Source organism: Schistocerca piceifrons, chromosome 3 (assembly GCF_021461385.2).
Source record: "Schistocerca piceifrons isolate TAMUIC-IGC-003096 chromosome 3, iqSchPice1.1, whole genome shotgun sequence".
Lineage (NCBI taxonomy): Eukaryota > Metazoa > Arthropoda > Insecta > Orthoptera > Acrididae > Schistocerca > Schistocerca piceifrons.
In genome coordinates, this window is record NC_060140.1 from 907,242,676 (window position 1) to 907,257,392 (window position 14,717).

The 14,717-nt window shown below is 41.3% G+C and overlaps 1 protein-coding gene across 1 annotated transcript in view; it reads left to right on the forward strand.

Annotated features, from left to right (window-relative positions):
* Window positions 1-14,717, forward strand: part of LOC124787860 (serine/threonine-protein kinase meng-po) — a 324,368-nt gene that overhangs the window by 88,782 nt on the left and 220,869 nt on the right. Inside the window, exon 3 of the mRNA XM_047254823.1 lies at window positions 14,351-14,422. Coding sequence (XP_047110779.1) covers window positions 14,354-14,422 — 69 coding nt within the window. The 5' untranslated portion in view covers window positions 14,351-14,353. The remainder of the gene's footprint in view (window positions 1-14,350; window positions 14,423-14,717) is intronic.

The window sequence follows — 14,717 nt, forward strand, 5'->3', positions numbered from 1 at the left end:
GTACTGCCTACTGCGCTATTCCTTATTGCTGTATCTATAGCGTTAGAGAACTTCAAACGTATCTCGTCATTCCTTAGTACTTCCGTATCCCACTTCTTTGCGTATTGATTCTTCTTGACTAATGTCTTGAACTTCAGCCTACTCTTCATCACTACTATATTGTGATCTGAGTCTATATCTGCTCCTGGGTACGCCTTACAATCCATTATCTGATTTCGGAATCTCTGTCTAACCATGATGTAATCTAACTGAAATCTTATTATTATTAATATTGCAGCAATGACTGTCAAGTCGCTGATGATTCTACATAAGGTAGTTTTCAATAGGATATAGGATGATACAATGAAATTTTGTTGAGACAAGCAAAAAACCATAGGATTATTGAAGTCGCCAGAGCATAATCTTATGCTAGGTAGACATCACATTTCATCAATTAAGATGGTACACAGCTCAGTAACTAACAAAAGAGAGGCATTATACTAACATTCCTTAACTTGTTTAAATGTATGTATAGTTGAAGTTCTGTCTGAAAAACAAGTAGCTGATGATCAAAACAATGATTTGCTCAAGTAATACTAAATGAGATGCATATAGCCATTCGTAGTATGAACGAAGGAAAGGCGATTGGAAATAATCTTGTTTCGATAGAAATGGCCAACGCCAACCATGTCAGACACTCCGTCGATCTAGCGATTTGCTGGGGATTGTTTGCAGAAGAGGTTCCAGTTCTTCCGCGCACTCGGAGTAGAATTTATCGGACACCTTTACCAGGTCCTGTGGCCTTTGTTCCGTCGGGAGTATTTTAATCTGCCAGGAAGTTTCAGGACAGCACACGCTTCGCTGCAGAGTGAAACTTCATTCTAGAAACAATCCCCTGGGCTGTGACTAAGTCATTTCTCTACAATTTCCTTCCTTCAGGAGTGCTAGTCTCGTAAGGTATGCAGGAGAACTTCTGTGAAGTTTGGTTGGTAGGAGATGTACTGGGGGAAGTGAAGCTGTGAGGTGGAGTCGTGAGTTGAGGCAGGATAGCTTTGTGTGAAGAGCGATTGCCCGCGTAAGGCAAATGGTCGGGGTTTGGGTCCTGGTCTGGCATACCGTTTTAATCTGCCACGATGTTTCAAACTTTTGTTTGCGGGTACATGTCTGTAGTCCTGGTTAACAGTGAGATTCCTGTGTCACTGTACCGTAGCACACTAGTAAAGGAGGCAAAATGAAATGACGCAGTCCATTGGTAAACTGGAGGATCGTGCGATTTTTCGTTTTCTGCATCTGAAGGGAAACAGTTCATGCTGAACTAATGTGAGAGTAGGAAAAAAAGGACACCATCATGCGACACAGTGTTACATGGCGCACATGCTTCCAGTGTGGTCAAACAAGTCTGTAAGATGAAGAAGAATATGGCAGACCATCTCTCTGTGAAGAGCTGGGAATCGCAATAAGAGTCTCTGACGCTCGAAGACCAGCGTATCAGAATTGTGCCGATGATGAAAAAGGTAAAATTCAGTCACGGATCATCCCATAGGACATTTTGAACATGACGAAGGTCGCCGTTCGCTGGGTTCTGCGGCTGCACCCACCAACTGAAAAAGCCCGAGCGATCTGAAGCAACAACAGAAATACTGCAGCTATGTTATACCAATACAGATGCCATCTTGTATCATCATGACCCCCAGACAGTGAAAACTTGTTTTCACCACCACCGAAAAAGGCAAAAAACCAACCACCATCGGACATGCAGGACTGAGTGTTTCCTCAGACTGCAGTGATCTAGTGATAATGTACTGTCGAGTCATATTAATGTGATCAACTGTCACAAGTCTGAATAACGACCTTCTGCACCGCAGACCGCTGCAAGATGTGCAGGAAGAGGGTCAATGCGGTTCTGAAAGGTACCGACAGGGATGTGGAGGCATGTCGATTACAGTGGGGTGGCCAGCTGTGCCGGGTTTCTCCGTTGAGGATCAATGCGCCAACAGCCCGATCGAAGTGCTTCCACCGATCTTCGACTGGGTTTACAGGTTTGGTGGTCAGTGGTGTACTGTTAACTCATCCAAAACCATTGGCGTACGTTGAGAGATGTATGACACGTTACATCATTCTGCTGGTAGATGCCATCGTGCCGAGGAAAAGCAAACTGCATGTAGGGGTGACATGGTCCCCAAAGATAGATACACACTTGTGTTGCTCCATTGTGCGTTCCAGAAAGACGAAATCACCCAGGGAATGCCACGATAACATTCCGCGGACCGTACTCTCCCTCTTCCGGCCTGAGCCACTTGCATTCAGACGTTTCACGCCGTAGACGCCAACGGCCATCTGTTCGATGGATCATAAAATGTGATTCAGCTGAAAAGGCCACGAGTCGCCGCTTAATGTACTGGCGTGCAAATTCCAACCTTCGTCGTCGATGAACAGCAGTCGGCTTGGATGCATGAAATTGGAGCCTAGTGGAGGTCCATACATAGCAATGTTAGCTGTACGTTCGTTGGCGAGACACAGTTGGTAGCCGCTTGGTTCCGCTGGGCAGCCAATTGGTCAACAGTTTCACCTCTGTTCTCCCGTACACAATTCCGCAGCCGTAGTTCACCCCTGTTATCTACGGCCCATTTGTACACCCCTAATTGCCACAGTGGCGGTTTTGGATAAGTCAGTTTGCCATGCACAGTGTACTTTAAGCACAGCAGAACGCGAACAGCTTACAAACATAAAATGGCTCTGAGCGCTATGGGACTTAACATCTGAGGTCATCAGTCCCCTATAACTTAGAACTACTTAAACCTAACTAACCTAAGGACATCACACACATCCATGCCCGAGGCAGGATTCGAACCTGCAACCGTACCGGTCGTGCTGTTCCAGACTGAAGCGCCTAGAACCACTCGGCCACACCGGCCGGCTTACAAACATACCGTTTTGGAAATGCTTCCACCCTTGGACCAAAAGCCAACTATCACGCTCTTTTGGACGCCAGTTAAAGAGCTCTGATCTGCATTACGATTAAGAGTGCACTATTTTCTGCGTCCTCCAGACACGCTTTATATACCCTCCACTGCCAGAGTTGACGTCACTGCATCGTGTAGATACAGGGGGTGAACAAAAATTTGGAAACACAAGAAACACAACATATTAAGATGCCTGCTACGGTGCAGGGAAACCATTGCCATTCAGAACAATCGTCTTGGAATGGATAAATACGGGTCCTGTACGGTTTTAGAGAGAATCTTATACCATTTTTCCTGCAAGATAGTGACAAGTTCAGGTAAAGATGATGGAGATGGACAGCGATCACTCAACCTTCTCTCTAAAGTTGACCAGAGAGGCTGAATAATACTGAGATCAGGTGACAGCAGTGGCCAGCGGAGATGCGACGTTTTGTCCTCGTCCTCACAAAAATAGTCCTGGACAACGCGAGCTGTGGAAACGGGCTCTGTGGTCCTGAGACATAGCATCACCATTGTACTGTGGGATGGATCTGATGAGCCGAAACAGTCACCTAAACCTTGGCAGTAGTGCCAACTTGTAAAGTAACCATGGGGCCCATGGAATATTTGACAGTCCAAGTCATCACAAAACCCTCCGCCATCTATCGATCTTGGAAGCAAGCTGTTTGCATCGTAAGCTTGGGATGGAGCACACCAAACGTAAACCCTATCTAAAGTTGGGAATAGTGTGAAACAAGACCATTCGACCAAATGACATTCTTCCACTGCCATAAGCTAGGTTATAAGGATTCGGCGCCACGTTTTCCTGTTAAGGGTATTTGCGTCACTCGTGACTGTTTTGGCATTCCAGCCTGCTTTGCAGTTTCCCGCTCACCGAGCTCCCTTCTCGTTGTTTTGATGCTGACATGGTTCACGAGTGCAGCATGCAAGTCTACAGTGGTTTTTGTAGCTGTCGTCATAATCCTCTTCAATGACCGTCCATCCCAATGACTCCACAGATACTTTCGTCCGCGTTATGACTTAACGATGATGTTTCTCTCCTTTCCCTGTGTGTTTTTCTCAGCACGACTGGCACTTATAACATACTGAGGACATTTTACAGCTGCCGTTTGAGGTAAAACACAGCAGCGCAACCACCAGCTAGCATCTGAGTTTCTATTCAAACAGGCATTTCTCGCCTTGTTTCTATATTTTTGTCCAATCCCTGTATGTTCGTAAGGGATTTCAGATCGATTCCGTATTTCTGGTTTTCCGGAAGGCTTTTGGCACTGTACCACGCAAGCGGCTCGTGGTAAAATTGCGAGCTTATGGAATATCGTCTCAGTTATGTGACTGGATTTGTGACTTTCTGTCAGAGGGGTCACAGTTCGTAGTAGTTGACGGAAAGTCATAGAGTACAACAGAAGTGATTTCTGGAGTTCCCCAAGGTAATGTTATAGGCCCTTTGCTGTTCCTTATCTATATAAACGATTTGGGGGACAATCTGAGCAATCGTCTTAGGTTGTTTGCAGATGACGCTATCGTTCATCCACTAATAAAGTCATCAGAAGATTAAAACAAATTGCAAAACGATTTAGGAAAGATATCTAAATGCCGCGAAAATTAGCAGTTGAACCTAAATAACGAAAAGTGTAGTCATCCACATGAGTGCTAAAAGGAATTCGTTAAACTTCGGTTACACGATAAATAAGACAAATATAATGGCCTAAATACCTAGTAATTACAATTATGAACAATTCAAATTGGAAGGAACACATAGAAAACGTTGTGGAAAAGGCTAACCAAAGACTGCATTTTATTGGCAGGACACTTAGAAAACGTAACAGATCTACGCTTATTCGTCCTCTATAAGAATACTGCCAGGCTGTGTGGGATCCTTCCCAGAGAGGACTGACAGAGTACATCGAAAAAGTTCAAAGAAGGGCAGCACGTTTTGTATTATCGCGAAATATGAGAGAGGGTGTCACAGAAATAATACAGGATTTGGATTGGGTATATTTAAAAAGAAGGCGTTTTTCGTTACGACGGAACCTTCTCACGAAATTCCAATCACCAATTTTTTCTTCCGAATGCGAAATTATTTTGTTTACACCGACCTAAATAGGGAGAAATGATCACCACGATAAAATAATGGAAATCAGAGCTAGTACGGAAAGATGCAGGTGTTCGTTCTTTCCGCGCGCTGTACGAGATTGGAATAATAGAGAACTGTGAAGGTGGCTCGGTGAACAGGCACTTAAATATGATTTGCAGTGCATCCGTGTAGCTGTAGATGTAGATGTGGATGCAAGTCACAAGAGCGAGCTACCGAAACTGCCTGACAAGTTACCGGGAGGCTGTCAAGACGACGTTTCGCGGGAAGCTGTCCAGAAGGTGCTTTGGCACAACGTCAGCGCCCCAGCTGATTTCACTCAGGACACAGGTGTGCATCTATGGCTGCCATATTTTGCCTTATCCCCCCGGATCCCACGGTTATTTTGCTGACATGCCACCCAGTAACTTCTTCCTCGTTCCTCGAATGAGAGTGACGACGAGGTGATTTTCGAGGTGGAACCTGTCCTGGATAGCCAAAATGCAGAATTTTACAACGTATGTAGCCGCCAAGTCATCGTTGCTGGGAAAAATGTTTCTCATTGAAGAGTGAATATATGGAGAACAAACACCATCAGGCGGTTTCATGGTCACAGCTCGCGTATTTCAAGGTGATAATTAAAACTTTATGAATACCGTCGTTAATTGGTGCTCTGTTACGTATGCAGAAACCCTTGTCACACTACAGGTTTGAAAAGGAAACGTATCTACTGATGCTACTAATTACGTAATCAGGGTCGTCAATTTCAATTAGCTCTGTTTACTTACTCTCGGCAGATATTTTTTGTGCTGTAAAGCAAGTACTTCCCAGATAGAAGTTAACGCTTTAATTATTATACAAGCAGTTGCACTAAATAAGTTATGTTAAAAATATACACTAAGACTTTTTGTCGTCCTTCATGGCAAGCCATCCGAGGCTTACATTTCAGCAAGACAACGCCCGCCCGCACACGGCGACAGTTTCTACAGTTTATCTTCGTGCTTGCCAAATCCTACCTTGGCCAGCAAGGTCGCCGGATGTCGCCTCAATTGAGAATGTTTGTAGCATTATGGGCAGAGAGTTTGACGATGTAACGCGCCAGTTGGACAGAATATGGCACGATATCCCTCAGGAGGATATCAAAATCTGTCAATCAATGCCAAGCTGAATAACGGCTTGCATAAGGGCCAGAGATGAACCGACGCATTATTGCTTACCTCAATTTGTGAAGATCTTTCTCTTGAGTAAACCATCGAATTTTTCTGAAACTGTCACAATTTGTTTGTCTGCATATACATGTCATATCTACCGATTTCCGTCCCATTTCGGTAATTCCTCCGTAGTGCGTCTTTTTTTTTTATCTTTGTGTACATCGGCGTTACCATTGAGGAAATTATATTCACTTGCCACGCGGTTCATCTGGATGGTGCAGTGTATCAGACAAATTATTCTGCCTTGGCACACTGAGCCAATTACGAATTTTTTATTGTTCACAAATTATATCCACTGCGATAGACATCTCTCCCGCGATGCACTTGCACAGTTCAGAGTCCAGAACGAAATCACAGCGAAACTTTCAATGCCTCCTTGTCGTTTGTCATCCACCTCCACGGCCGTCGACCTTCTTTCTTTTTTCTCCCTCTGCAATCCATCTCCACAGCTTCCTTTGTCATCTGTTTTTGTCCATTCGTCCAAATGGTTGTGCCATTATAAGACCATTCAATACATTTCATGAAGTTCTCGTCCACCTCAATATTTTTTCGTGATTTCTTCGTGCCTGATGTGGTATCATCTTGAGAATCTACCATTTCGACTCCAGTAACACACTGGCACGAATGGAAGTTGATATTTTTCTGTCTTCATTGTTTCCAGACTTCTGAGTGATGTATGCATATGCTTTGTCGTACTGTTTTATGTACAATGTTTTTAGGTTTATTTGTATCACTGCAAAAGGATTGAGAGCAGAATCATCGTGCTTGGGTTGGAAGCTTCTGCTGACTTTTTTTCAATCTTTTGCGAGCTTTTTTTTTAAACTCCATCTTACGCAAAACGCAGTATATTTCTTTCTTATTTATCCAGCCATGTTTCGACACTTATCTGTTATCTTTTGTGGGTATCGATTTATTACTATAAAATGCCATACAATTTTCACGGTTGTTTTTCTATTTTAGGCCTAAAAACTTTAACATACACATCTTTGATTTTTTTTTCGCTTTCTCACCTGCAATTACGCCGTCTATGAGAACTACTTTTTTGCAGGTCGGTTTTTTGTGCCTTTTCAGCGTTTGACGGCATGTCACCTCCAAAGTAATCATGAAGAAATTTGCTTATTTTGGAAACACTTTTTCGTGATTAGTGGTTGTGTATGTCACTGTACTTACGTTTTCTGTCCAGTTGCGTGTCTTTAGTAGATACCTCTTTCAACTGGTATTCCGTGCACTGTATGCCACACTTTTTCTTGTACTTCACTCTCATATTTTTTCTTCACAAGAATTTTTCGCAAAATGCTATTTGAGCAAACACTTGCGTCTCCACACTCATACGGAGGCGCTCACTTGTTCGTCTCTTTGTTCAGTGCGGCGCTAATTTGTATGTTTTTGTGAGAACTGTAGTAGTGAGTCTTTTGGGGAAGAACTTATGTGCTACAATGTGTGTGTGTGTTTGGATATGTGAAGAAGTCTGATTACTATACTTTAAATATATATATGTCTTCGTTAGCTCTTGAAAGCTGCAAACAATGTTTTGTTGCATGTGTCTTGTTTTCATGCAAGACTTACTTTCCTTGTAATACAGCTTTTTGTATGTGGCAGTTCCCATCTACTATGAGTTTTTGGGAGACTCTGCTGCTTTCTGTGCGGATCTTATAAGGCTCTAACTGCGTTTGTGTAATGTATTAAGACACCACTATTCATGCTCAGCCAGCACTTTATTAATGGCACCGTATCGTATGTCTTTTCTAGATCAATGAACATTAATCGAGCTGTTTTACATCTTACAGTACGTTTTTTCTATTAGGCTTCCCAAAAAATACCATCTACATATGACCGACTTGTCCTAAGTACTTTTTCGTCTTCTGATTCTTTAAAAAGCTTCTATTTTCTCTTTTTTAACAGTTGTCTGTAGGGCCGTGTAAAGAAACATATTCCATTCGTACATCTTCAATTTCTACTATTATTTCTGCTTCGCTCCTTTAAAGCAAAGTATATAATTACCTCCATCCATTGAAGAAGCCAACACAAGATAGAATATATACCATAATTAAGGCAGAAGATATACGAAGGAGACGCCTCGTCAATTTGCACGAATCTTCTCCTTAGAAATATGTTTTCCAACACATAAAATCCCTCAGTCGAAAATTCAATTGCCAACAATCGCTATTTGCTGAAAACTGTTTCGGCTTGCATTATAATCGCCAGCCAGTGCCACTTAGTGAAATCAAGATGATCTACTAGATGTAAAAAAACGAGAAAACATTCTCTATTAATTCGTTTAAATCTGATATAACATTTTAATTAGGTCTTCGCCAATCATGAGATTTTTTTCTGTTTAGATACCCTCTTCTATTAAAGTTGAGGAAATCTCATTGACTGCTATTCATGTCTACACCCTAAATAATTTACAAACGAATTTATCCGTGCACGAGGTCCCTTCTGAAAATCATTTAAAATACTGCTGTATTTGACTAAGTGGCCCTGGCTGGCGATTATACCGCAAGCCGAAACAGTTATCAGCAAATAGCGATTGCTGGCAATTGAACAAGGTAAAGTTACGAAATTTTGGAAAAAAATGGAAATTTGTGATAAGATCTTATGCGACCAAACTGCTGAGGTCATCGGTCCCTAAGCTTGCAAACTACTTAATCTAACTTAAACTAATACGCTACGGACAACACACACACACACACACACACACACACACACACACACACACACACACACACACACACACATGCCCGAGAGAGGACTCGAACCCCTGACGGGAGGAGCCGTGCGAACCGTGCAGGACGCCACAGACCACACGGCTACCCCGCGCGGCACAAATTTTTGAATACTGTTGCTATATAGGTATGTTCAAATGGCATTTATAGGCGTGCATAAGTTTTAAAATTACATTCTACCTCAAATTTTCAAATTCGCAGCTGTTTTTAATTCAGGAACATCGATTTAATGCTAGTCATATCCAAATTAGTAACCAAAACGTAACAAAATTTTTATGCATGTGGCTTATAAAATGAACTCTCTCGAATTTAATTAATGAGTACTGGTTACTGAACAAAATTTACTAAGTATGGTACATTGCACCAAATTTCATTGGCTGTGTTTGCTTCCTGCAGGTGAGCAATAGGAATGCAGAGCGGGAATTTATGTAGTGGGGAGCGGTAGGAAAGTACTGGCTTTGCTTCAACATATTCCTACAACTGTTATTTTAGCTTCTCTATGGCGATCGAAAATAGAAACTACGTCGTTGTGCTTATTATTAATTCACTGTTCCTCCTCTTATACGATTCAGCCGATTCCTATAAACTTGCAAAGTCAAGATCTCTTTCGTACAGACATAGTCTAATATTTATGACAAACTGCAGAAGAGTGGCTAATGAAGTATTCTTTTTCTTTGCTTTTGAATACCTTGGGATTTTTGTTTCCTGCTTGATGTACTGGCAATCTGATACAGAGTTTTTCAACAGAGTATAAAATTCCATTCTAAAACCTACTCGTGGATGCGCAGTCATTATAGTATATATTTTTATTTGTCGTATTGTGATTGTGAATTCCACAGATCAGTCTTTATTCAGTCTTCTTATTAACAACAAATACCATTAGCGGTTTATGTACTGACAAATAAGTGTAAGTATCCCTAGGTTCCTTAAATTTTTTCCGCAAGATATTCTGTTCACAGCTTTACGTAATTTCTCACTAGACCATCTTGTAGACTTTTTCAATCTTGTAAGGAGGCCAGACGGCAATCGGATTTTTTAAAATTTTTTGTATTTATGGTACACAAATTTCAGAAGTCAAATATTCATCTTCTACAGCAGTTCGAATCGACTTTCAGAAATTCTCGAGAAAATCGACTTTGAAGTTTTCCTGATGTCTTAAATATCCGAAAGCAAGGTCAATTTCTCGACAGGTGGCGTGGCTTTGTGATAAATGCTCGCCTGCAACGAGGGGGGTATCGGTCTCATTCCTAGCCGACGCAAATTTTTAAATAGAGGTGCGTGATCTACGAGCATTTTCGTGAAGAGTAAAATACATAAAGATAGAAAAAAAATCGGTAGCGCTTGAGAATGTTATTCGCTGGATCGCTGGTTCCATTCTCGTTTCGATCTTTTTTTTTTTCCTTCAGTCAGTTCGAATAGCTACGTCATTTAAATAGAAAATTCATCAAATGTATGTTAATTAATACATATATTATTGTCATTTTCATGAAAAATACAAGTCATTATTTGTAATGACATCTCGCACACAAAAATCCAGTTTTAATTTCAAATATAATTTCTCAGTTACCGATCTTTTATAAAAGAGTTGTTAGAGTAAAGAAACGCTACAATTTTTTTCATTTTGATGTATTTTACGCATTACGGAAATACTTTTAGATCACGCAACTTATTTTGAATATCTACCACAGTTGGGAATCGAACCTGGGCCCCGCACATTGCAAGTGAGCATTCTGCCATAGAGCCATGCAGCCCATGGGAAAAAAATGGCTTTGCTTGGGCTATTAAAGGCACTCGGAAACATTTGAAGTCGAGTTTCTCGAGAATTTTTACAGTTGCATTGATCTGCTTCGTTTGATTGATATATGAGTTCTCAACTTTACGTACCTTAAATATAAAAAATTACAAAATTTCTTATTAAATTTAAAAATTTAAAAAGAATGACTGATTGCTGCAATCTATAGTTTAAAAGCTATTTTCCAGTTATTTCTACATCTACATACATATTCCGCAATTCACTATACGGTGCGTGGCGGAGGGTACCTCATACCACAACTAGCATCTTCTCTCCCTGTTTCACTCCCAAACAGAACGAGGGAAAAATGACTGCCTATATGCCTCTGTACGAGCCCTAATCTCTCTTAGCTTATCTTTATGGTCTTTCCGCGAAATGTAAGTTGGCGGCAGTAAAATTGTGCTGCAGTCAGCCTCAAATGCTGGTTCTCTAAATTTACTCAGTAGCGATTGACGAAAAGAACGCCTCCTCTCCTCTAGAGTCTCCCACCCGAGTTCCTGAAGCATTTCCGTAACACTCGCGTGATGATCAAACCTACCAGTAACAAATCTGGCAGCCCGCCTCTGAATTGCTTCTATGTCCTCCCTCAATCCGACCTGATAGGGATCCCAAACGCTCGAACAGTACTCGAGAATAGGTCGTATTAGTGTTTTATAAGCGGTCTCCTTTACAGATGAACCACATCTTCCCAAAATTCTACAAATGAACCGAAGACGACTATCCGCCTTCCCCACAACTGCCATTACATGCTTGTCCCACTTCACATCGCTGTGCAATGTTACGCCCAAATATTTAATCGACGTGAATGTGTCAAGTGCTACACTACTAATGGAGTATTCAAACATTACAGGATTCTTTTTCCTATTCATCTGTGTTAATTTATATTTATCTATATTTAGAGTTAGCTGCCATTCTTTACACCAATCACAAATCCTGTCCAAGTCATCTTGTATCCTCCTACAGTCACTCAACGACGACACCTTCCCGTACACCACAGCATGATCAGCAAACAACCGCACATTGCTATCCACCCTACACAAAAGATAATTTAAGTAGATAGAAAACAACAGCAGACCTACCACACTTCCCTGGGGCACTTCAGATAATACCCTCACCTCCGATGAACACTCACCATCGAGGACAATTTCTACTAAGTCTTATTCCTAATTGCTTCATGAAGTTTGAAAATCTTTTTTGTTGGGTGCCTTTACACTGCCAGAAACCTATCTATGTTTTGTAATCTAATAATGAAGCACAGCACTCAAACAGCTGTTGAATGCAGTACGCATTTGTCGATCTTATTCATAACACTTCCGCAGTAACACTTGTACCCTTTGTGCTGTACAAGCTACCTTTTTTTGTTTCTCTACTCGTTGCTGCAAGTGTGTCTACAGTTGTTTCGCACCTCTGTCTTTCGAAAAAATTGCCCATAAATGCTTAGTGAAAATATTGGAAGTCAGAAGGATTTGACAGAGGGTGTACCAGTTGTAATGAGTATTTATGGAATTTCGTTGTACAAGTAACTTCTTACCAATATGGATGTGTGTGATGTCCTTAGATTAGTTAGGTTGAAGTAGTTCTAAGTCTAGGGTACTGACGACCTCAGATGTTAAGTCCCATAGTGGTTAGAGCCATTTGAACCATGCTTTTGAAACTTCCTGGTAAATTAAAACTGTGTGTCAGACCGACACTCGAACCTGGGATGTTTGTCCCTCGCGGGTAAGCTCCCACCGACTGAGCTATCCAAGCGTGACTCACGACCCGCTCTCATGAGCTAGTGAAGGAAGTAAAGCTGTGAGGTCGGGTCGCGAGTCGTGCTGGGATAGCTCAGCCAGTGGGCACTTGCCCGCGAGGGACAATGGTCCAAGATCTGAATCACGATCCGGCATGCAGGTTCAATATGCCAGGAAGTTTCGTACCAGCTCACACACCGCAGCAGAGTGAAATTTCATTCTGACTGCATGATCTTTACCAAGATCTTTCCCCATAGAGGCTACATTAAACATGACAGCACTAAACTTGTATTTGGCTTATAAAAACTGCTTATCGTATACTCTCTACCCTCTGAGCTGCATACTAATTTGAAAATCCCCTCCTGTAACTACTCCCAGAAATACTTTCTTTCTGTTTTCATCCCTCTCTAATTATTACTATTTTTCCATGTCTTGTACGAATGCCCGTGAGCTTTTTAGTTGTTTGAATACTTTTGTCTGCGATCTTCAGAGCAGTGAAGCTGCTGGAGACGTGTAGAATAAAGCTACCAGAATGCAGCTTCTATGTAACCTCGTGGCTAAATTAGAATGTTTGACGACAGTTCAGTCCTCTGTACTGTTCTGAATTTTACTACTGCCAACTGCAGCTCTTAACTGCCCTAATTCTGCCTGTTCAGCAAGCTCGCCACGTCCCAAGTGTTTAGCAGACGGTACGGTACCCACTCCAAGTGTCGCTTGGTTGAAGTGCTCCGGCCGCCCCTGCAAGTCAGGCTACACCGCAGCGCAGATTCAGTAGCGAGGCCAACCAATCCTACAGTAACTAAATCCGTACGCCGTCAAAAATTGGGGGTAGGACGTCAAACGGGCCGACTTGGAGCAGGAGAGGCACCACAGGACATTTCAATTTCCACTGTCTATACTTTTACAAATAAATTTCTAAAACTTTGTCAGCATGACCAGGAAGCATTCAGAATTCACACTCTTAGCAGTGGAAGTTATAAAACATAACGAAATACTTTTTTTATACATGAAATTTCATCATTTTTTTCACTTACTAATGGCAGCATTTGTTGCTATAGGTACACTTTTCTTCATAAGTAAGAGAGATTCTTCGATGAATTTTCCACAGCATACAAACCATACTTAAAGGTGTATGGAACTCTAGAATTTTCCGAATCTATTAAAAACTGGGGTAAAAATTGAGGTAATTAACTAAAAAATTTGTGTTTTTTCTAAACATAAAGTTTAAAATACAACAGCTCCTTCGTTTTTTCACAAATTAAATAAACCCTAGAGTTTCGTACACCTGTAGGTAGGTATGTATACTATGCAAAAATCATCGAAGAAGCTAACTTATGAAGAAAAGTGTACCTGTAGCAACAAATGCAGCCATTAGTAAGTGAAAAAATGATGAAATTTCACACATAAAAAAAAATTATTTTGCTATGTTTTCGAACTTCCACTGCAATGAGTGTGAATCCTGAATCCTTCCTGGTCATGCTGACAAATTTTTATGAATTTATTTGTAAAAGTATAGACACTGGAAATTAAAATGTCCTGTGATGCCTCTCCTGATCCAAGTCGGCCCGTTTGACGTCCTTACCCCCCTTAAAGTACTTACTTAAATCAGTCTCCCCCCCCCCCCCCACACACACACAATATTTGTATTACTCTCACACATGGCACACCTGGAAGAACGACTGTCTGTAGGTACCCTGTAATCCCTAATTTTACTATCTTTACTGTATATCATTAGACAACAGGTACGTAAGAGCAAAGAAATAACAAAAATAGGATAATACAATAAGGAGTAAATAGAGCTGCTATTAGGTAACAATAGTAAGTATATTATTTTGCACAGTCACTCAATCTACATATCAGTGTCTCCTGTTTCAGGTCATGGGCAGCTTATCAAAGAAGGCAATTGGAGGAAGCATCCACCGTATCAGAGAATTTGAGCTAGAGAAGGTTAGTGGCGTTACACTAGAACATGCTCGCATACGTAATATGTCGTTTGTGAATCATTAAACTACGAGATCCTTTATTATCGTTGTAAGAAATATCCGTTGGCAGGTATACAACAACAAATTATAACTTCCCGCAAATCTATTCGTGTAACCTACCGAATGTTTCGAATTCGTTTGAGAACCATATGCACGCTACAAGAGTCTATACGTAAGATATGAATCAAGTAGCTTCTACAGTTGGGTTTCAGCTAAGATTTTAGCTGGCTACGCCGTCGCTTTTTGTACTACAAAGCTAA